Source organism: Strigops habroptila, chromosome 7, assembly GCF_004027225.2.
Source record: "Strigops habroptila isolate Jane chromosome 7, bStrHab1.2.pri, whole genome shotgun sequence".
NCBI lineage: Eukaryota > Metazoa > Chordata > Aves > Psittaciformes > Psittacidae > Strigops > Strigops habroptila.
In genome coordinates this window covers 33,850,892-33,874,121 of record NC_044283.2, presented here as the reverse complement: position 1 = coordinate 33,874,121, position 23,230 = coordinate 33,850,892, and the positions used below count along the sequence as shown (strand labels likewise).

The following is a 23,230-nucleotide window of genomic DNA, read 5'->3' as shown; positions in this document are numbered from 1 at the left end:
AGACTGCACAGGGATGCAAAGGAAGACCAAATATCCACAAAAACAGAGAACACAGTCATCCCCTTTGATCTAAGGTTTGAGAACTGCTGTCCCTGACCTGCCGAGAACTTCTAGTGTTAACTCGAAAAGGTCACTTGTTCCCTAGGAACTTGGCTGAACACAGAAGTTTAGCTCACTGAGGTCATCTAACACCTAAATCCTAGGCAGAATTTAAAAAAATGAGGAAAGAATAACCCTACAAAAAAACAGCACAGATATTAAATCACTTCTAAGTTTAGCTAAAGTGACTGAAGAACGGTGTGGTGGCTGCAAATTTGTATCGCAAGGTCCTCAGATACTTACCTGTATATACCAGTATAGATTTTTGCACCACACAAGAAACCATTAAAAGTTTAAACGGTGTGTAGTCTATGAAGTTGAGCATCCTATTTATACTGGCAGAAATGATTAATATGTCAACACAGACAGACACACATATATGCATACATGGGAAAAGAAAAAAGTATCAGTCACACTTTTGACCCTTTCCACTGGAGAGGAGATAGGGTTGAGAGTATCTTCAAACACAAGAGTAGAATGTTTTCTGAATCAGCAGCATCCTCTGTTGGCAACAGATGCACTCAGGTCATGCTCGCTCAGATAAGCAATCAGAAGCAGATTCCCCTTATGAAAGCACAGAGTCAAAAGCAGCAAGTACAAAATTCTGACATTAATTTTGGCAGTGATCTATTTTGCTAATTGTGCTTTTTCCATAAATTGCTAGTCACTACCTTATAACTACTGCTCTTCAGAGCAAGGAATCTTTTTATGCCATCATACCTTTTCCTAGCAGAGTCTGTGGGAGCAAGATTTATTCCCTGCACCTCTATGCACCCTTCCGTAGAGCTACCACTATTCCTGTCTAATTTCCTAATATTTGAATTACTTCCACTGCAAGGCATCTGATGCTAAATGCCTGCACCAGAAATCATGCTGTCTTTCTGGTAACAGTAAATACAGGCATTACTCCAAGAATATTCTAGTGGAACGAGTGAAAGTTTTCCCTAGACAAGGTGGTAAACTCAGGACAAGAAATTATAAAAGCTATAATCCAACATCAAAAAAAAAAAAAAAAAAAATCCATCTCTGCATCAGAACTCTTTAGCCCCCTGCGCAGAGTACTGTTGTACATTTCTACTATTGAATTACTTACAAAACCCTGCATCCTTCTCCAACAAACATTTCACAAAGGTGTATCAAGCAGCATATCCTGTGTACAGTACCTTGGACCTTGAATAGAAAAAAAAGATCCTGCCAAGTTATAGAACATTGCTAAGGAAGTTCCATGGACTCCAGCTCTTCAATCCACAAAGGTGAAGAAAGCTGCTCACCAGAACAAGAAGTTCATGAAGCACATACTTTTAGCTATATAAAGCAAAACCCCTCATCACAAGGCAGCACAGGGCAGCTCTTTTCTTTGCAGTCTCTGAGAAAGCATGTCATACTTGTAATCCCTAGTAGTGCTAGAAAATCAGTTTGTTAGAACTGTGATGCTTTAGGTGCACATACACTTCAAACAGAATAAAAAAGTAAACAGAACTGCTCAAAAGTGGTACCAATGTTAAACAAAACACACACTTCCAAGGAGAGCAGTAGCTATTGTCCTGAGTTGGGGGAAAAGAGTAAACCACATGTTTTTATAGTCTAAAATAGCACCATGTCCTAACATGAATTCTAAGGAATTATTCTGATGCCAAACATGTCCACTCATACTGCTGACAACAACAACTAAAGCATAAATGAACAAGTTAATGAAGGATATTATTTCTTGGACTACAAGCAACCACCTTTCATCTCTAACATGTACTGGAATAGCCACATGTGAAATATCAATATATCTGTTTAGGTTTGCTGAATTTTTGATCTGAAGGTTGCAAAGGCAAGACATTCTTGGGCAAATATTGCAATATGTCATAAAAGAAAAGTCTGTACACTTTCGTTTACTCAAAGACATTGTAAAATATCATATACATTAATTTACAGTGATTATTTATTATTATGTAGCATAGCATATTACTAAGCAACTGTGACACAGCTCTTCCTCACCATAGATTAAGAACACACTCTTACTACCAAAGTTCATGCGGAAGAACAAATCCTGCTTTCAACATTTTAAACAAACAAAAAAACAACCAGCAAAAAAAGCCCCAACTCCACAATACAAGATGAAAGCCCTCCTACCAACCTAAACACACCAAAGCCTAAAAGCATTTCTTCCCCAGACAATAAGAAGTATCAGACATCTGAAACAAGTATTTATGCCAAATTCTTTCAGTGTGTGAAGTATAATGTCATTTTGGCCAATCCTAGTCTACTGGAGCTGGGGAGAAAGTTTTAACAATCTAGATGTCTGAAAGCTGGAAGAACCAAAACCTAATGGATTTTCTTGAATAGGCTGATTATACTTTCTCTGTATTGAATCATTATCTGTCTATCCATATAAAAGGAAATTGCAACCTACACAGAAAAAAAAAGTTAATAAACTACTTCCACTATAAGTTTTCCAAATATTTTAACTATATTTTAATCTCCTTTACAAAGACACTAATGAACAACTAGGAGACATAAAAATGACACTGTATGTATTACAGTTCAATCATTAAAAATCTTACTCAAACTAGTAGTATTTTTTTAATTTGACAACTCTGCCAATATCCTTATAAATGAGTCTGAATTTCTGTTTTCCGCTAAAGTTATTGTGGTTGCCCTTATATTCAAATACTGTGACAAGCAGAGTGCTACAAATATTGAAAGAGACAGATAGCTACAAAATGAGTCAAAACCCAAAACTGACATTCACATTGTATCCTCTCTATTTCAAATATAATGGCTTTGATGCCATCATATTGACTGCGATATTTTTCGCAAGCCTGTTCTTGAGAGACTAGTAATCATGATGCAGGAAGCAGGATGAATAGTCAGACTGCCATCCAAAGTTATGAGCATGTTAACAGTAACGGTTGTTATGTTCCTCTTAAATTGAGTGATCCTGAGGCAAAGCAAACTCATATAAACTAAAAACTACTTTCATCTTATAAAAGCATCATTCCTCTCCCCCAAAAAACATGTGAACAATCATGCAAACAGCATAGTAACTGAAATTCATTGCAGACTTACTGCAGTAAAGCTCCAAGTGCTGCCTTACCAGTTTTGTAAGTATTCAGCAGTAGTCTGACAACAAATAGTCCTTCTCTATTTACTGATCCAAATCAGTTCCCAAAACTTACCAGGTTCTCTCTTTCAATTCTTTGCTGCTCCTTTTGCCTGTTGAGGGCACTGTGGTACAATTTAGGAGGTGGTAGAGATGGCTTCTTCAATGGGGTACTTCTTCTTGGCTTTGCAGACTGTCTGGACAGTTCTTTTAGCAACCTTTGGTTTTCCCGATCAATCTTTTTTACTTCTTCACTTGTGAAAGAATAATTTCTCCTTCTTCCTTTAGATGGGTGATTGATGTTTAGTTTCTGATCTTTTTTCTCCAACTGTAGGAAAGCTTTAAAATGGAATAAAGTAAAATACTCAGGTTAAAAACCCAAACCAAGCACAAATCTTGCATTCTGTCATTGGGATTTATTTACAGACCTGAAAAACCAAGGTATGTTTCACCTCCCTCCATCTGAATTCCGGATTTAGGCATTTCAGAGCTTTTCAGTGATGTTCAGTTGTCTTCAGCACATTGATTTTAAGAAAGTTTCACCACAAAAATCAAGTCTCATTTTGGCTTTAGTTAAAACCCATCCGCTTCCTTCTCACCAGGAATCCCCCTCCTCCCCATTTATGACCAGTAATCAAGAGGAATTGAACAGCTGCAGCAAATAACTGAGCAACACAAAGGACTCAGCAATATGCACACAGCTTACATTCGTAAGCATTTGTGTAGAATCAGAATATAAATCAGCCTTATGTGCACAGTTGTTTCTTCTGCGTAGTCAGTATTCCTGATCCCTCCTTCAACTCTGATCACTCCTGATCTCTACCTTTACCCGTATCCTTGCCCAGCTTCTACACTGACACAACATGCTCCAACTTTAATCCTCAAGTATTTCTACTCTAGTTACCATGGTACTGGCAATCAGCACAATTACACTTATATCCGAATGGGGCTAACATTATACAGCATTAAAGCAACACTGAACAATCATCATCACAATGCTATCATTTGTGGCACCTATATAGGCACCAGAGAAGTCTTCCAAGCCATAGAAAACACAGCTCAGGAAGCCAGGACTACAAATAACTTTCAGAACCAAGAATTACACCATAAATTAATAGTTAGATGTTTGTACATGGAAAGAGATTTAAGTTTTGCTCCAAAGATATCCAAAATATCTCTCAGCTGAGAGGTGGCACAGAAATGATGTTTCAGACAGGAAACTGACACTGAGGAAGCACGACTCAGAGATACAAAATGCATTTCCCAAAGTGATTTTGTTGATCCTTTGTTCCTGAAGTAATCCTGCATCATGTTGGTGCAGGAATTGTAAAGGGAAAGATGAAAATTAAATTTAATTGATGGAGAGAAATGAGTGAGCATACATAAGACAAGAAAAATTACTGGGGCATGGCAATTTAAACCACTAAAACACAACAGATCAAGATATGAGGTTGCAAGACAAAAGAACAAAGACCACACGCTTGAAAATACACAGCAAGACAGGCCTTCACAATTGCAAGATAACATAACTGGAAATCCTCACTCTCAGCCAGAGCCAGCTACGCTTATTATAGTTCCACTGGAGCTTTGCTACTGACCTATTTCTAAGCCTTTGCTTCCTAAAGCTCTGCAGCACATCTTCTGGCAACTACTTTAAGAGTTTCGCTGTCATGGTATCATCCCATCAAACCACTGCATTACCTACGGTACAGGATTGGCGGGACCAGGTTACATCTGACAGATTTCTGGATCTCAGACACAGATGAGGAAGCCTTACTTAAGCCATTCCCACATTCCTCCAATATCACAGTGCATCCGGAAGATACCACTCACTTTTACCCCTAGAAGCCCAACACACAACAAAAAAAAGCATCCAAAGCAGCAGCTCTGAGAAAAGCAGAAATAAAGAACCAACCAACCAAAAAACCACAACAAAGCAAACCCCCCAAACCAGGCATGCAGTAATATTTCCTCAGCAAACACTTCCAGCGTCAGCAATTTTTTGGCAAGGGATGTCTGAGGCAGCCTTTAATAGCTTAAAAACCTCAAAGAATGATGAGCATGTTCTTACTTCAAAAAAACATTAAAACTTTCTTGCAGTATCTCAACTGAGTTTATTCCAGAATTGATGCAAATATTGCTGATGTCTTTGTAATATTTAGAAACAGTACCCAGAACTCAAAATCCAAACAGTTAATGAATCTCAAAATCCCTCTGGAAATTAGTAAGCTTGTAGCATCAGTAAAGTAGCCAATATAAGCAAGAAGTGCCCAATGGCAGCTCTTAACTGTAAGGTTGTTCACTTTAGCAAATATTGTTTTAATTTGTCAAGAGAAAATGCGAATCACCTCAAAACCAGACACACAGCAAACTAGTGCAGATCAAGTGTGCCAACCAACAGGTTAATAAAGTATAAATATCTTGAAAAGCATCTTTAAAATTCAGCAAGTTATTCTCAAGGGAATACTAGGACAGCCATCAACACCATTTGAAGAGACAAACCTGGGATGAGACTCATCTGGATACACCTACAAGGAACAAAAAGAAATGCACAGAAAATAACTAGAGCCACACAAATCACATGATAACATCAAGCTGTGATGTGTTTCTCAGTACAAAATAATTATGTCCTTACGGGAACATGCAAAACCAGCACTGCAGAACGCAGCTGGGAGAAAGTAATTTGAACAGCCATTTGAGGAAGGTACTTATTATATATCATGTTACATAATTGATAATTGTATTATCACAAAGCTATGAAAGACAATTTCATCTTCTGCCTTCCATCCATAGCATCTCACAGGTGAAACAAGACTGCACACCAGACGCAAGGCTGTGGCAAAGAACAGTTGTTCAACTGAAGTCTCGGCCTAGCTTTCTGGCACTGATGCTACTGGTGATGCATGAGTCTTTTACAAAACACATTTAAGCTTCTGAATAACTGTCAGTGCAAATTTCAAACAGCTCTTTTTTCCGTGAAAGGTGTGAACTGGTCAAATTCCATTTAAGGCAACAGCATTCTGAATGAGGCCATTTTTAATTAGAAATATAGGTTTCATGTTTTCACTAGTACATGATTGTTTTAATTCTCTATAAGGTAGCTGGAGAGTGTATATTCTTATGATGCAGTATGATGCAGTAAGAACTACAATCAGTAAACGGACTAAAAGCGCTTACAGATAAATAAGCATCAAGGTAATTAATTATCTTCTGACTTGCTCATTTTTCTGGAAAAACCCTGTCAGCTGTGATTAAAAAAAAAAGGGAGGGCAAAAAAAACCAACAACAAACCAAACCAAACCCAAACAAAAATCAGAGCAATGGCACGGAACAAACACTTCCTCCCATGCTGGGCAGTAAATGCTTTTAGAAATAATGAATCAAGGAAGCCTGGAGCGATAGCTATACTGCGTTACTTTGTCACTCAGCTCTCCAGAAGGCAGTGGTGTGCAACTTCTGCAGCACTAAATACTGCCGGGATTTTACCAGCAGCTCTCAGGCAGCCAGTGAGAATGCAAATCTATATACATTGCTATCCATTGCTCTACCAGATACTACTGCATACACATATGCAAGTTAAGCATGACAAAATTTTACTAACTTTACTCTCACATTCCAGCTTCTCCACTCACATTCCCTCAACACACAGACTTTTCTTTTTTCATTCATCTCTTCTTTCTTCCTCCTTTCCTTAGCCTCTCATAAAACTTTTTCCTTTCAACGTATTTTCCTTCTACCGTGCCTCATGCAAACCTTTTACCATCTCTCCACAAAGACAGCCTCTCTCATTTGTGGAAGGCAGAAAAGAGAATCCAGCCTGCTTCCTTCATTATGCTGTTCATTCTTAGCCTCACTATCATTTATACTTACTTAGTGTAGAAACTGACTTTACTGCTACCAACAGCTTTCTAACAACTCTTGATATTAAGGACTTGCTAACAGTGATAATACTGGATTTATCACAACTCAAAAGACACTTTATTAAGTGAAAGCATTGTTAAGATCACCATGAAGGTTTTGCTGTGAAGTTATTCAGTGACGCCTGATAAGAAGACTTCCAAAAACCAGTGACTAATTTCTGTTGAATTACAGAAGTCATTAAATTTGCACTAGAAGTTCAGACCAAATACACGTGCAGCAGCATGTTTTCTTCAACGGGATGAAGTTAAAAGATCAATCTGAAACTCTCTAGTTCCTCACTAATTTCATCAGTTCCTCAACTGATCTTTTTATAGTTAGCCTGCTGTATGACTTAAGAGCCACATTTGAAATATCACAAGTAGTTCTCTGCAGCAACAGTGGTGCAATACACCAAGGCACTGGATCAGATAATATATTAAATGTAGTTGGTTTGTTGTTCTCCAATGTGAAAAGTTAATAAAATGGAGTTGTGTTTTACTTAGTTCAGACCTATATTAAGGAAGAAATTAAGCTGCAAACTCTGCTTTAAGACAAACAGTAACTGACTGAAGCCTATCCATAGGTAACCTTTTCCAAACCACAGCAAATGCAACACTGGTCTCCTTAGGAACTGCACGACAGAAGAGTTTAAAGTTCAGTACAAAAGAGACAAGCAACAGAATGCATACTGTGTCACCTACTGAAAGAGGATAACTAATACTACAGGGTAAGTGTTTGTTCTTAACAAAAAAAAGCAGAAGGCAGGGGGCATCCATGAAATCACTACTCCTTAAATAATGCTCCAATAAACTACAGTAGCAGTATAATGAAGCAGTGAGCAAAAGGTCCTGCAGGTCTTCCTGAAGCAGTGGTGACACTATTTCTATGGTCCAGTGCGACCACAGAACTTCACATCTGCAATAACAGTTTCCAGTACTTCTCAAGTTACCCGGCTGAAAATCTGCCCAAACTGCATTCTGCAAAGCACCACTCATACAACGGCATTTTCCTATTCTCTGCACACATACTATGTCAGAAAACTAGGTAATCCACAGGAGGCATGTGTGTCCAGTAGGCACCGAATGTACTTCAACATTCACTGGCAACAACATTGCTTTCATGACAAAGGCAGGAGGTGTTTACATGTGGGCAGTAAAGCCTACAAAACCAGGGACAGCTCACTATCAATAAACAAAAAAGAACCCAGATCTCATGTAAGAGACAAATGCATTTATTCTAAATGCTACTAAGTATTTCAGTGCAGTTAGTGTTATATAACTCATATCTGAGTTTCAAAGTTATTTCAATGATTTATTCAACAATGCACCCACACTACTCTTTAATCACAATGCATAAGTGTTAGACTAATTTATATGACTATTTTTGCAGAGGACAATGACAACATGAGACGACACTACAGTTTAAGGCTGTAATTTAAGTTTGTAAAGAGTTTGTAAGTCTTGGAACAATGAAATATGATTTACCTGTAGTTTCGTCCTCTTATCAGCAGGTAATAAGTAATTTAACTAAATCCCTACTTACCACTTCATTGTCAGCCAGACCATAAACTAGTAATTTGGGGGAAGGGAATAAACAAACAGCAGCATTTGCATAAAGACTTTCACAGTCTGCAGTCTGCTTCTCGTTTACTGGTAAGCAAGGAAACGAAAATTCTCTGGTATTCACAGGATCTCTATAAAAGCTGGTTTCCATGGAGAGACACCTGACTTGCTTTTAAGCAATAAACAAGCTGTTTATTGCTTTCAATTTGTAAGCATTGAAACGACCCTGCAGAGTGAGAAAGACAAAACCTTATATAAAATACAAATGACAATTAGCAAGTCGAATGCATTAGGACAGGATGATACAGCTGTCCTAATGGCATTAAGGCTAAAATTAAAATCATGCATGTTTCAGTGTATCTGTTGCAATCCCAGTACAGGAAAATGCACTGAATCGCTTCAGTGCTTACAGTTTTGAGTTTGCTCACAGTTTTGAGTTTCGTTTTATACTTCTCCACTACCACATCTGTAACACATTCAAAAAACTCAAGAGGATTAAATCACAGTTCTTCATCAATGTCTAACAGTTTCAATCTAAAACTATTTCCCTGTACTATCTCTAAACAAGTATTTCCTAGAATATCCATTATTTCGAGTCACAGAACCCTTTTTTAACAAGGATTTTTGAGAATTCATGATTTGATGTTTAAGAAAAGGAGAATATGCTTTTCATGTACAGATTTTTCCTATTTAAATACGCTTAAATAGGACTGCTAGTTATTTCTGGATGTCATCAGAAAGACAACAGATACTTTACATGTGCATGACTTTTCTCCCCACAAACACCACATTTTCTCATGATGTTGGAAAAGTGTGGATCTCTTTACAATCTGAAAGATTTGCCATCTGATTTCAAACTCTAAACATAAAGAATAAGCTGATAATCACTCTTCTACCTCAACATGAGTTACTAGACCTGCAAAAATTAGGCATATGTATACACATACACACACAATTAGTTCAAACTATGAACATACAAACTAAAACCTACATGTTTAGTTCAACTGTTGTCTTCATATTTAAGAGTCTACTTTAGATATTGTTTCACAGTTATTCTACAAGTCCACTAGTTCAGCATGAATGAGGACACAGATAACATATCTCCAAGAGGAGAAAATTTCAGTTATAAAAAACTTCTATCTCCCGAGTGACAGATTATAGGGAAAAAAAAAATTACAGCAATTGCTTTATATTCAGTTGAAGCTGCTATTTAGTTTTCTGCAATAGCTTTTATTCAGAAAGACAGAGCTTTTACTTTCATAATAATGATATTTATATCACAGTGCTGCTCACCAAGTTAGCTCTGACTGCTTTACAATAGAAAACCTGAAGCACAGAAGAGGCAAGAAGATTTATCGGGGAGCATATAGGTCAGTGAGAGCTTCAAGGATACAATTCAGGTCCTCAGCCTGTAGCCCATTGTCCTACTTACCCCATCGCACCACCTCCTCAAGTTAATAATAGCTAATACCATGGATTTACAGGCTAATTCTCACAGACACTTCTGTAAAATAAGCAGGTATCAACCCCGTTTTACAGAGAAGAAAACACAAAGTGCTGAAATCTTTAGCACTCTATATATCCTGTGTAATCCCATTACTCTTGTATTGATACCCAACATAAATTTGGATAAAGACACACAGCATTTTTAGCATACAACTCTGTATTCTGAACTACAGAAATCAAGAGACTTGTCTAAGGGCAGAGAGCAAGTCTGTAGCATAATGGGATGGAAATGGATGAGTGCTTAGTTCACACTCATATGCTTAACCCACCTCTTTATCTGCATAACCTCAATTCCTTAAAATTACATGGAACACTGGATCAAGATACAGGATCAAGCAAAACAGCTTTGGAAAATTTTCCAATTTTTTCATTCCCAGCTTTCTAACATGGAGCTTTACAAAAGTACTTTCAAAACCAATTTTTGACAATCTATTCCTTTGCATTGACATGTCTAATTCTCTGTGTTCAGATTACTCAAGAGTACAGCAGAGGAGATAACTCTGAAATTTATTATTACGGGTTCTAAATACTGCTCTAAGTTATTATTTTGATTTTCTGAAATATCTTTAAAGTTTATAGCAAAGTGGAAACAGTAGTGACTCACAAAAGACTTACAAACAAAAATCTACGTAACATCATGAAACAACTGAAGAACTGTATTTCTACCTGAAAAATTATAATCACACCCGTATTTTTTCCATGCAGGTGGCAAAAAAAGAGAGGTTAAGGTTTATTTATTTAAAATATAAACCCTACTAACCTTGAGTAACTGAAATTCCAAGTACCTATGTTCTTGACCACACTGATAAGATATTTAAATTCCTAATTAGTGTGGCTGTCTGACTTCCTAGTGCTATAATAGTTCTTACAGTCATATACCATAATGACAACAGCTACATGACATCAGTCTTAGCGTTGTAAGGAAATTATGTAAGCCTCCTAAGCATCAACTTCATGTCCGTAAAAATGAGAGGATTCAAGCATCACATATTTAGCAGTTATACACATTTTAAATAAGTATGCCACCCAAACAGCAAGTGATTTTCATGAACAGAACTAAAAACCAGTAGCAAGAACAATTAAACAATTCAGCAGTTCACAGCTACCAAAACAGCATCAGTGATAAACCCAAGAATTTTTATGCACAATGCAGGAATAATCAACAAGTAATCACTAAGCCCAGTAACTTGAACAACATGGGCCAGGCAGACCTAGATTCTAACATCACCCAGGCTGGTTTCAGTTCTGCAGCCACAGGGCTTCAGCACAAGCCAGCAGGGGAGGCTCTGCTCCTCAGGAAGAGTACCCTGAAGGGTACTGCAAAGAGGTGCTCCCTCCACCTGAACTCCCAGCCACTCTGAACTGAGCATCAGACATTGCCATGGGACTGATGTGGAAACAAACAACAGAGATCGATCCAAAAAGTTCCAAGTTTACCCATTCACCCTGCACTATCTCTGCTTTCATTATGGCCTGCAGTTTTGAGCAATAGTGTTCCCACTGCAAACTGCAGGCTCCTTACAACTGAAACAGTGTGAGTGTGCACTCCATACCTTACCGTGGTAGCTTCTGGGTACGTGGGCTCCACAGTTTCTTCCCTGTGTATGTTCAGCACTCTTCCTTCTTGCTGCATTTGCTTTCAGGAGTGCTCTGCTTTTCATACACCCTTCCCACATCGTGTGCATGCAAAGCCATGGCAATACAGCCACAGAACCTGCACATTCTGAAAACTGCACGTTTTACTGTACTTCTTCCTTCCCTGTCAAACAAGGCTCAACTCTGGTCTAATAAATGCCAATATATTGACTACATTCATATGCTTTATTTGTCTTTGGCAACATGAAGAACCTGCTTTTCTCCAGTTTTCAAGCATAATCTTCACTTCGCCCCCAGCTACTGTTACCAAAGAGATTTCTGCCATTTTGACTAAAAGTAGTTCAGTTCTTTTCCATCGGGCAGACAGGCTGCACTGCAAGTTACAGACCTGGTAACGCTCACTTCTGAAAGTTGTCATTTTACATATGCTGTTACTGATGTAGTAACCAAGTGTTACCACGTATCTTTTTTAATCTCTTGTTCAGACTTCTGGTCTCAACCAATATTCTGGTTTGGTCAATATTTAGAATATTTCTAAAATCAGTGCTAAAGCTGCACAGCAATACCCACCTAAAAAGCATTCAAAGTGCACTATACAGCACAGAGACTATGAGATTTCCAACTAAAATTGTGTTATTTGTGAGATTTAAAATCATTCAGCATAGCATAACTTAAAATTTGGCTTCTATCAAGAACAAGCATAGCTTTAGGAGTTGTAAAGATGTGATATTTTTAAAATCTAAATACTTTTTAAAAGGTTTGTAAAAATTAATAGTTTGCAATATGAGCACAAATATGTATCAAAGGTATATAATACTGCAACATTTTTTCTAAATGCTTCAAATTAATTCTATTTCAAAAAACATAAACTACCTTGCTATGTAATAACCAGCCTCTTGTCCTAGTCCAAAACTTGTTCTTTGAATACCATGTGCTTTTAACAGATTTCTTCCCTTTCTTTATTCTTGTGATTCTTTTTAATACACGAGATTCTAGTCTTCACAAATGTTCACATTACCAGTGCACAGAATTGTATAAACTGCCCCCTAGAAACAATGCACTTACAGATCACACTGAAATTCTACAGGTTTCTGGAGGCGTTGGGAAATTAACCTCACATAACTGCTGTAACTGCTTAGGCCCAGCTATATGACAAGCACATTTGACAAAAAACTTTAAATGAAATGTTCCATCAGTACAGATTACTGGAAGAATATTATACTTTAAAACCAAATTTGAGACATACTAATGATCATTTAAATACTCTCTCATGAACTCAAGTCTCAGCTTATACTGTTTTCACTCAAAGCATTACTTATGCCTATGCAGTTCTGAGGAACATTTAATGCAGACTGGGAGGGGTGGGGAACGATTTGCATTTTATATATTTTTTTTTAATGAGTATGGAAAAACCTGGAAGCAATAACTCAGAATAATATTAGCTCCTATTTTCCCAGACTAGTTACTTTCCACCATTAATAATCCTGCCTCATTTAAACTTCAAAATACACGAAGTAATTAAGCTATGTTGTGCTTGCCAACTTAGACAGGCACTTGGGAGTAATATGCATGCTAATCAGGAACATTAACTGCCAGACTATATGAATTCTAGTTCATTACTCAATCTTTACCCCTCCCCACCCCCAGCCCCCCCCGCTTTAGGAAAAAACCACCACCACCCCCCCGGTAGAGATTCATCTCTGAGAATACTCTGAGCTATAATACCCATTTGTTTTAGGGATGAAATGAATCCTTCCATAATCACTAGTTATTAAATAGCTGCTTGGTATCAGGGAACAAATAAAGATGTAAGACATCATAATTTCAATTGCCTAGCAACAACTCTAACTAACTAACATTATGTTTTGACAAGTGGTTAGAGCCTTTTGTAGTACACGGACTGTCAAGAGATGAGAATCAGCTCTACCTTTCTCGATGGCTATCTCTGCTGTTCTTACCAGCAGAAGTAAGGTTTTCTTTCCATACCAGCAGAAGTAAGGTTTTCTTACCATACAAGTAAATTCCCCATTTCTACTCATAGGTTAAATGATGCATACAATATATTTTTATAAACTTTTAGTGTGCCATGACCTTCAGCAATACAGCAAACTTGCGTTGAAATGTACCAGACTTAAACTGTGAGAAGCTTTCCTCACCTGAGATCAGCAGATTTCCTGATCCAAGCCTCTCTTATTCTATACATTTCACTACTGAAAACTCTGGGGCATGAAAAAAAGTGCAAAAGCACTGTGTAGACCTTAAAATACACACATAAGATCATCCAGTGCATTGTCATCCCATAATGAATGCAGTGAAAGAGATTCCAACTTCTCTCTCTCAGACTTCATTATTAAGATTTATTTAATCTATTGGCAAGAAGCGACCACCTGAGTTTTACTAAAGATTATCTGTTATTTTTCCTCTTTAAAATATCTTTACTCAACTTCATGGTATTTTAGAGAGCAGATACTTAGTTCAGAAAAAGAATCTCAAATAATTCAATTTAATTATCAAAAAAGTACCAAGATATTTAAAGAAGTTTAAATAAATGAATGCTATTTATCACGCAGTGTAGTTTTAAACTGCCTTTCAATTTTGAAGGTTAATAACCCAGCATTTTATCAGAAAGGTTGTTTTTTTAATTTATATAGTAAACTGTGGCATAGTCCAGTAAATCTTGATTTCTCAAAATGCATATGCTGGTTTATCATAAAATTTGTTAATATATCAGATCTTATTTAGAGATTCAGCCCATCTGTATATCTTACTTCTAGGTCTATGCATAACAGCACATGCTCATACACATGCTCATTCTTTCCTCTGTAGAATCAATACTGCCTACATATGTAAGATTTCAAAGAATTGGATCAACACAGCTTAATCACAAACCAGTTTCAAAATACATGTGGCACATCAAAACCTCATTTGCCTCTATTAGAACTCAATTGTTCTCAACAATGTACAGACACCATACTTTTTACAAAGAAAATTTTAAAGTCACCTTTCAAAAGCTGATTCAGGTCCATGGCATCATGCAAGACTTTCTGACTACATCTGCGATCAAACTCGGAATCTAATGAAAAAAATACAGGTATAAGATTGGATTTCCCAGCCACAGAGGCTTAAAAATTTTGTGCTGTACTTAAATTCTCCAAAATTACCATGTAATTCTTGGTTCACATTTTCCTGTCTTTTTACTTTAAGTTTCTTATCATTTGATGCTGCAAGTTCAAAAGACTGGATGGGACTGATGTCTGGAGTGGACAGAGGTGTTACATCAGTCACTGTGTCTTCAGACTCCTCCAAGTAGTCAACGAGCTTTGGTTTTTCTTCTAGTAATTTCATTGCTGACTCTGATTTTTGTTTTGGAGACAGAAGAGCATTTCTACAAGCATTCCTCTTTGAGGAAGAATGAGATGAATCTGATAAACAGCTATCAGAATCTGTATCAGAACCATCTGAATCTGAGCTTGAGGATGAGGAAGAGGAAGATGAGGAGGAGGAGGAAGAGGAGGAAGAGGAGGAGAAGCTGATATTAGTATATTTTTTGCTAGCCTTTTTTATGTTGTTTGACTGCTTAGCTGACTTTGGTCTAACCTTCTGGTTTTTGTCATCATCACTACTATCTTCTTCATCTGTATAATAATCTTCTTCACCTTCTTTAACTATCTTGGGGATTCCAGCAGGAACATTCTCTAGTATTCCACTACTTGATGCAGATGTCATTCCAGATGCACCTGCGTTCTCTGCAACTAGAGAAAGTGACAAAAATGAAGCATCTTCAAGACAACCTGTGCTATTTTCTAGGGACTGATCCTTCTGAAAATCTTTCTGCTTTTCTTCACTTTCCTCCTCATTACACTTTGTATCCTTTGAAATAGAAACCAAGCTGGGGTCTGTAAGAGCTGTCATCATGCTTTCCTTCTCTATGCATTCACCATTTTCTTCAGCTTTCTTTTTCTCTTCCTCAAAATCGCTGTCAAAGAAAGCATGATCCACTTCATCTGATAGATCTTCAAACCGGTCCATGCTGAATCAGGAAGTGTCACCTGCAACAATCAGAAAAGGTTTTCAAAGGTTAGCACAAAACCAGATCCAAATACACTGTTAGGGTAATACTTTTGTTCTTCACTTTTTTAGCTCTATAATTCTGCAATTAATCATTATGTTGCTAGGGACAACTCTGTAGTGAGTTCTGTAAAGAAATTTAGTGCCACCTTATTTTACACAGCTCACATGTTTGACCAAAAAGCTTCACTTAAAGCCAACAAGAACCATCACAATTTCAAAACTTTTATTTGTAAGGAAATTAGTAAATGCTGTTAGTAGCGAAAGAGTCTCAACTATTACAAACAAGCAATTGAAGTGTCTTATTTTGCCCCTTTAAGCCAGAGCCACTACTAAGCTACCATTAGTCTATATTTTATATTAACAACCTCGTTTATATGTGGTGGTCATCATCATGGCTGACACAACCATTCAACCTGCAGGCTTTCAGCACTGAAACTAGGAGCAATTCCAATTTACATAAAAAAATCCATGGCTCTGTAGGTGAAATTCCAATACAGGTAGGGTGTGTCAGTGTTACTGTTTTATCTCGCATCAGGAGAGCCTGCTTTTCCTGACGTAACTCATGCTGCATAGTACAGTGAGCAAACTTGATTCTTTCAGATGAAACTGAAACTTGTGCTCCAGGCACAAAACTAGCGCACTTAAACCAGCGGTCACCATTCAGTCCATGGGACCAGAATATGGCTAGCCCAAACACATGCAGTGTAGGTACCAGGTCCTTAGTGCTAACCGTTCCGCTCTACAAATCTGCTCCTACTGTGTCATAGTTCTTGCAGAAATATATGGTGTTAGATCCTATTCATACTGCACGGGGATATGAAAGTTTCTGCTCATTAGTTGGATATACACAAAGTTTAAAAAAAAAAAAAAAAACAAAAACCAAAACCCAAACACCCACAACCAAACAAAATTAGCCAGTACCAAAGATTACTGTTCCCATCTAGCCAGCAACACTTCTCTCCTACTATTTACGACAGATTTTATATGAACCTTCCCTGTAAGCTGCAATCAATAAATACGTAACATTCTTAACATTCGTAACGTTTAGAGCCAAGGAAACCAAAATTAGAGACAGTGGAAGCAACTAGTCAAGGCAGGAGAACCAGAAAATTTTACAAGATGGATGGTCTTCCTTCAACTACATAGTTTGTTGCCATGGCAAACAAAGGTGAAAAAGGAACTCCTAAACTTGCTTTGAAACTGCAAGCATATTCCCAAGAAAGCTTCCAGCTAAGATTACTTCAAAATACAGGATTTTTAAAGCTTTATGTCACTCAGTTATCTTGTCATTTCTCAAATAATACTCGATTTTAGAGGAATTTGAAATATGCACCCCACATACAAAAAGCACAACATCAAAGTTAAAAGCAGAAGGCGTGGAATCTCCTGTAGTTTTAAGATTCGCAAAGCCAAAGAACTTGAGAGACTTCGTAAGGTTAGATGCTGTATAAAGCTGAAAATGCTATTAAACAATAGAAGCAGAAGTCAACGTTAGTACCACAGAGAAACTCTTTAAAGCACCTATCTCCTCCAAAAGCAACAGAACAAAGGAGTAAACCACCTGGGAACTCTTGGTTTGAAATGCTACATGGAATTTGGAAATTTTTCATGTTCAAGTCACTTCTCGTGATCTCTGGCTTCAGGCAGCTTGCATGGTCTGTAACGCTCAACTGTCATGTGAATTCCTGGCTAGAGCAGCTTCCTAAAAGGATTACACATTTTAATACAGCAAAACATGCACAAACATCAGAAGAATAAGATATTATTTACATTTAATTCTCTACCTCACGTAACCTAAACTAGAAGAGAACAAAGCAGAATTTTTTGGCATTACTTTTACACTACAGACCACAAATTACTTATTTAGCAAGTACAAGTGAGGCAAAGTCCATTCTATGAAGAAAATTAATACAGGAAGTACAGTGTTAAACTAAAACAATCCCCTTTCTTCTCCACGATGCAAGGTTTTTATTACTCAAGGCACCAACATCTCATCAATTTGTAGCTTCAGACAGATTGGTAAAAGTGGGCATGTGCTGTGTTTCACTTATCACAAGCATTTCATATACTCTTAGCACTGTTGTACATCTAAAAGCATAAGGGGATAAGGCAAAAACCAGGTTTGCATGTGGATGCAGATCAATTAGACCAGCTTGAAATATAAAGTTTTGTTGAGTGTAATAAACTAAAAATACATGGATGTGTGTATGTAATGCTACTCCTGCAAAGGAGACTGAACTAACAGTAGCTCATTGGCTAGAATATGCTTTCATACCACGACTTCTCAGATGTCTCTCTTCTGAGCACAATCTCTTAAGTGAGGATTGGATTTAACTCAAGACAATGGAAAAGAGCAGCGTAGAGGTGGCAAAAAGTGATTATAGGTAGCCTGTACATTCCTTTCTACCTTTAGCACCACCCAAAGAGCACACATTTTCCTACTCTGCATGACTCAAGAATAGCTTACCTGCCAGTGGGCTGTTTTCCATAAAGACTGAGCCGTAACTGATTCACAGACAGCAACCACTGTTACAGGACAACTGAAGTTTAGCAGTCGGACTGCCCAAGGAGCAGCAGTTGTAACACCAGTCATCGCCAAATGCTCCCTCCACTTTTCTGGCACAACCACCTAATGACTTTAGCCTTCATCTTAACGGAAAACAGACATGCTGTGTTGGTCAGTATCTCTCACTGACACTCTTAATCATTCACAAACTAAATATTAATTAATTTTGTAGTTTCTATTAAAAACAAACAAGAGGAAATAGATGAAGAGATGGCATTGTTGGTTCCTATTCCCATCATGCATCTAGAACATCTTTAAGGGAGCTGGAATTTGCCAGGCAGCAGCAGCAATTTTGCTGATCAACCTTGCCTAAATTAATAAATTGGCTGTGCATGCACACATACGCTCTCACTCCACCTTTATATACAGGGCAGAGCGTAAAACTTTATTCCTGGGAGAAGTACACAGTTCTGCTACATTATGAACTGTTAAAATACAGAATCAACAAGTGATGTTCTGAAATCCCAAGAAAACTGTCAAATACTTATCATTGACTGCTAATGCTAATGACCATTGTACTGATTTACAAAAAGTGTATGCTTTCTGTGGCTTTAGCCATGAAACCCTCTAACACAAATATGATCAACTCAAATGAGCAGGCTGGCCATTAATTATTCGTCAGATCTTTTACTACTGTAGTATTTCTTCTTCCCATGTAATTCTCTACCTCTCACCCCTTATTTCTTGTAACATCCACCAATAGTCCCAGCCAAGCATACCTCTTCATCTTTTGTCTTTTCTTCGGTGCAATTCCTCCTAGTTTATAACACTTTTTAATCCCTTCACCTGTAAACACCAAGCTTGATCCATTTAAGATCAAAAACCAATGGCCAAGCAGTCAAGGAGAACATGCAGTCTGGATGTCAGGGCATTTGGAATATTTGTGTAGGTAATGCCTAACAGGAGGCCTTCAAGCATGGCTGCAATATAAAGTATCTCAAAAGTAGAACAGTACATAGAAAGTGATATAGTGAGGATGCAGATTTAGGTGTGGTTTTGTGTTTGAACATAAACTGCCTTTTGATACGATTTTCTGAATGTTAGAAACTAACACAAAATACATAAGGTTCAAGGTGTTTTAACCTTGGTTAAACCTTAACATTATCCAATCAATCTTTCAGTTTTTCAAATGCTGACCATCTGAAATACATGCATCAGAATACTGAAATAAATCACAGAAAAATAAAATAAAAAGAAAACAAGAAAAAAAATCAACATTAAAGTACAAGCAGTGATCAAATTTCTTTAAAGTACAATTGCGGAAGAGGATGGTTCATAGAGAGGAAAGTTGGGGGTTTTCCCCTCCCTGGTAACAGACAAATTTCTAGCACGCAGAGCACTACACTCTGAGTTTGTATGCTGTATGCTCTCTGAAGGCCCTAAGTGCTTTTAGGATATCTTAAGATTCTGGTATTTAATAAAAGCGAAAAACAAGCCCCTTACGTCTGCTATTGGCTGAAATTTCTGATGTTATTGTGTGCGCACTGTGCATCACCACAAAGGCCATAATACAGCACAGCTGTAATACACGCAAGATGAGTCAACAACGTTTCCTGCAACAGAAAGGAACAGACAATCGCAGGGTGTATTAACAAACATATGTGAAGTACCAGAAGCAGCAATAATGTTCTATTCAGCTCCAAAAAGGCACCTTCTGGTTTAGGGTTATTAATTCATTTTGCTTTGTAAGTATAATTGATCCTGGAAGAAGTAAGCACACACGCAATCTTCCCCCAGCCCACACAATAGCTCTCCCACAGATGGCACCTCTCCTTTCAGCTGGAAACTTCCACCTCTTTGGAGCAGGAACTCACTCTGCTGATCTCAGAGAGCAAAAACAAGTGTTTGAGAGCTGAGGGGCTGGAAGTTAAAGTGTTTTAATTAAAATATTTACATTATTGGTAGCACATGATCTTTAGGACACTCCAAAATCCTCTGACTCTATTTACTTCTTATTGCCCCTGTCCTGCCTCCTTAATCCTGCTGACTTCCAAATCACCTCTTTGCATGGTGAACTTGGGAAAGGGTAAAATGCTAACCATACCATCTGACTAACATTTTCAAAAACATCAATTATTAAACAAGTTACTGTGTAAAAACACACTAGTTCAAACCCCACCCACCTCTTTTCTTCCTCCCTTCCTCATTTTTTGGCTGAGGCTTAAAACAAAAAAAAACCCCACAAACAAAACAAAAAAGCAGCACATCACAAAACGTCTAGAAGACAACAATAACAATTTTAAGACAGTTAGAAAAGTCCAGCTTCTAAGGGTTTGTTTAGTTTAAAGGAGAGGAAACACAAGGAAATGTAAGTCTTCAAACCTGTAAAACAGACTAACCCAAAACTTAGGTATTCTCAGATACAATCAACTAGTGGTAAAGATCACCTAGTGCAGCTGCTGCCAACCATGTGACAAAACACACATGTCCAGCCCTACCTACTTCCTTTTTAATTGCAATTTTCATTTTTGCTAGAAACAAACAACAAAGCATGCAAAGGAGGAAATACGCTTCTCAAGAAACTATTTCCCTTGAGGGAAACCACAATGAATGAAAAAACCCAGCCTGTTTAGTAGATACGCTGGTTTTCCAAGCTCAGAGCACAATACCTGCCATAGCTGTTCTGTATACCACATGCTCTCCAAACTTGGCTACCAGTTTCCTCAATCCAAACCATGACTGGTTCATAACCAGTCTACAAAACACAAGGCCTCAACCCCAGCTCAGAATAAACTCTAACACTACAAATCTATCCAAGCTCTGTTCCTCCACACAGTTATACATCCTGCACTGGACCTGTTCTTACACCCCAAGATGAAGGGCTGGTTGAGGCATAGGCAAGTTATTCTGCAAAACACCACAAAGCAGACAGAGGCTGGAATTAGAATCCTAGAAAAATTTAGGTTGGAAGGGATCCTCTGGACATGATCCAGTCCAGTCCACTGCTCAAAGCTGGGTCAGCTTCGAAGTTGGATCAAGTTTTGCTCAGGACCTCGTCCAGCAAAGTTTGCAAAAATTCCAAGTATGAGCACTTCATGTCTTATGTGGGCATCTGCTCCAGTGCTTACCAACCCTTACTGTGACTTTTTTTTTTCTCTGATCAGAATTCCCCATGTCATAGCTTGCAACTATTAGCTCCTAACCTTTCACGGTGCACCTCCAAGAAAAATCTGACTCTGTCCAGTGACACGTAACCATGTTGCTGCTGATACTCACCTGAACATAACTACATGGGGGTGAATCCCTTTGCTCAGATTACAACCTACATATAAGTATTTACCCCTGATTCATGCCAAATTTCTTGCCGTTGGCTCATGAGGCAGTAGATTTCCACCTGAACTGAGTAATCTGAACCAGCCGTGGAACCACCATCTGCCCCTCACAGACCAGATCTGACAGGACCCAATTCAAGCTCAGATCAGAACTACCATTGTTTCTAGTGCACCTGAAACCACTTATCCAGCTGATTCTTAGCTGGCTCTCTATGATTTCACCAATTTTTGTCTCTCATAGCTAGAGAAGAGGAAAGAGGGAAGACCTGCTACTCCAGATCTAGGGGGTCAACATACCCAGCCACTGCTCCCCTTTTTCCTCTGTTGTGTTTTGTTTTGTTTGTTCCTCCCCACGTCCCCATTTTGTTTGTTTGTTTTCTCCCTGGTTCTCTCTGCTAGACACAAAGGAAAAGATTTTTCCCTGTGTATTTTAAGATATAGTTTAGCAACTCCCAAACATATGACAGCAGAACAGCAGTTCTGTCTTCAAACAGAGGATGGATTACTGGAGATGCTCGCAAGTACTTTGGAGTCCTTTTAAAAGGACTCCAACAGAAAGCCCTGAATCTCCTGGCTATTTCAAACAATGATTCAGTTCAGTAAATGGGCACAAAAAAGTCCTGGAGAAGAGTCAATGGCCATCATCTGTTAGAGCAAATGAAAGCACGTGACTACTAGAGAGCCCTAGATGACTGTGGGGCAAAGGCTTTCAAGTTAATGTACAAGGGAGAGGGGAAGGAAAAAGAAGGAAAAAAAGAGTGGTTCCTACTGAGCAAAAGTGCCACCCCCCTACTTTGGAAAACTCCAAACCCAGAGGGAACAGAAGCAGATGACAACCAAAACAAAAAATACAGACAATGAATCGTATGTAGTTTGAGAAAAGTATCAGGAGTTTCTGGAAGGATTTCCTTCATAAAGACCTCCATCTCTACAAGCATAAGTAACACCACCCACATCAAAGTCTCATGGGCCTACTGCCATACACTGTTTCTAACTACTTGGAAGAGTCCCACCTCTAGGCACCTCAACAAGCACTAAGATACTTGAGGGAAAAAGGTCACTGGCACTGACCCTTGCCAAAAGTGACCCATAGCCACAGTCTTTTGATAACACAGACAAACAATGAACAGTTCCTAGCAGCAAAATTATTTGTATACAGGTATGAAAAGCCCAGGAAAGGACGGACTCTAATGCCAGGTATTGAGGGCAAAGAGCAAGGTAAAAGGAAGTTGAATTTTCTTGCTCCTGCTGTACTGGTGCATATCTATGGAGAGTATTTCTGCCCAATATCAAGATTTAAGTATCAGGCAACATGCATCCAACCAGGCTATCCCCAACTGAAGGGGGTGACTCTGGAACAGCAGTCAACGATAGCATGCAAGAGAAAGGAAAACAATCCCTCTTACTAAAGCAAAACTTCAGCATACCTGCCACGTAAAGATGGTGGTGTGTGTGACATCACCCTGGTGCAAAAACTGGAGAATTACCTGTGTGTGCACTCCTTAAGATCTGCTGAGTTTAATTCAAGCAGCTGCTGCAGACTGCGGGGAGTCAGGTATTGCCATCT

At 38.2% G+C, this 23,230-nt stretch overlaps 1 protein-coding gene across 4 annotated transcripts in view; it reads right to left on the bottom strand.

Annotated features, from left to right (window-relative positions):
* The window catches only part of CFAP97 (cilia and flagella associated protein 97), a 34,565-nt gene that overhangs the window by 7,107 nt on the left and 4,228 nt on the right, over positions 1–23,230 (bottom strand). For all 4 annotated transcript variants that reach the window (XM_030493054.1, XM_030493052.1, XM_030493053.1 and 1 more), the window contains exons 2-4: positions 14,916–15,803; positions 14,756–14,827; positions 3,267–3,529 (exon numbers count right to left, since the gene is read on the bottom strand). In XM_030493054.1, the coding sequence (XP_030348914.1) occupies positions 3,267–3,529; positions 14,756–14,827; positions 14,916–15,783 (1,203 nt within the window). In that variant the 5' untranslated portion in view covers positions 15,784–15,803. The remainder of the gene's footprint in view (positions 1–3,266; positions 3,530–14,755; positions 14,828–14,915; positions 15,804–23,230) is intronic.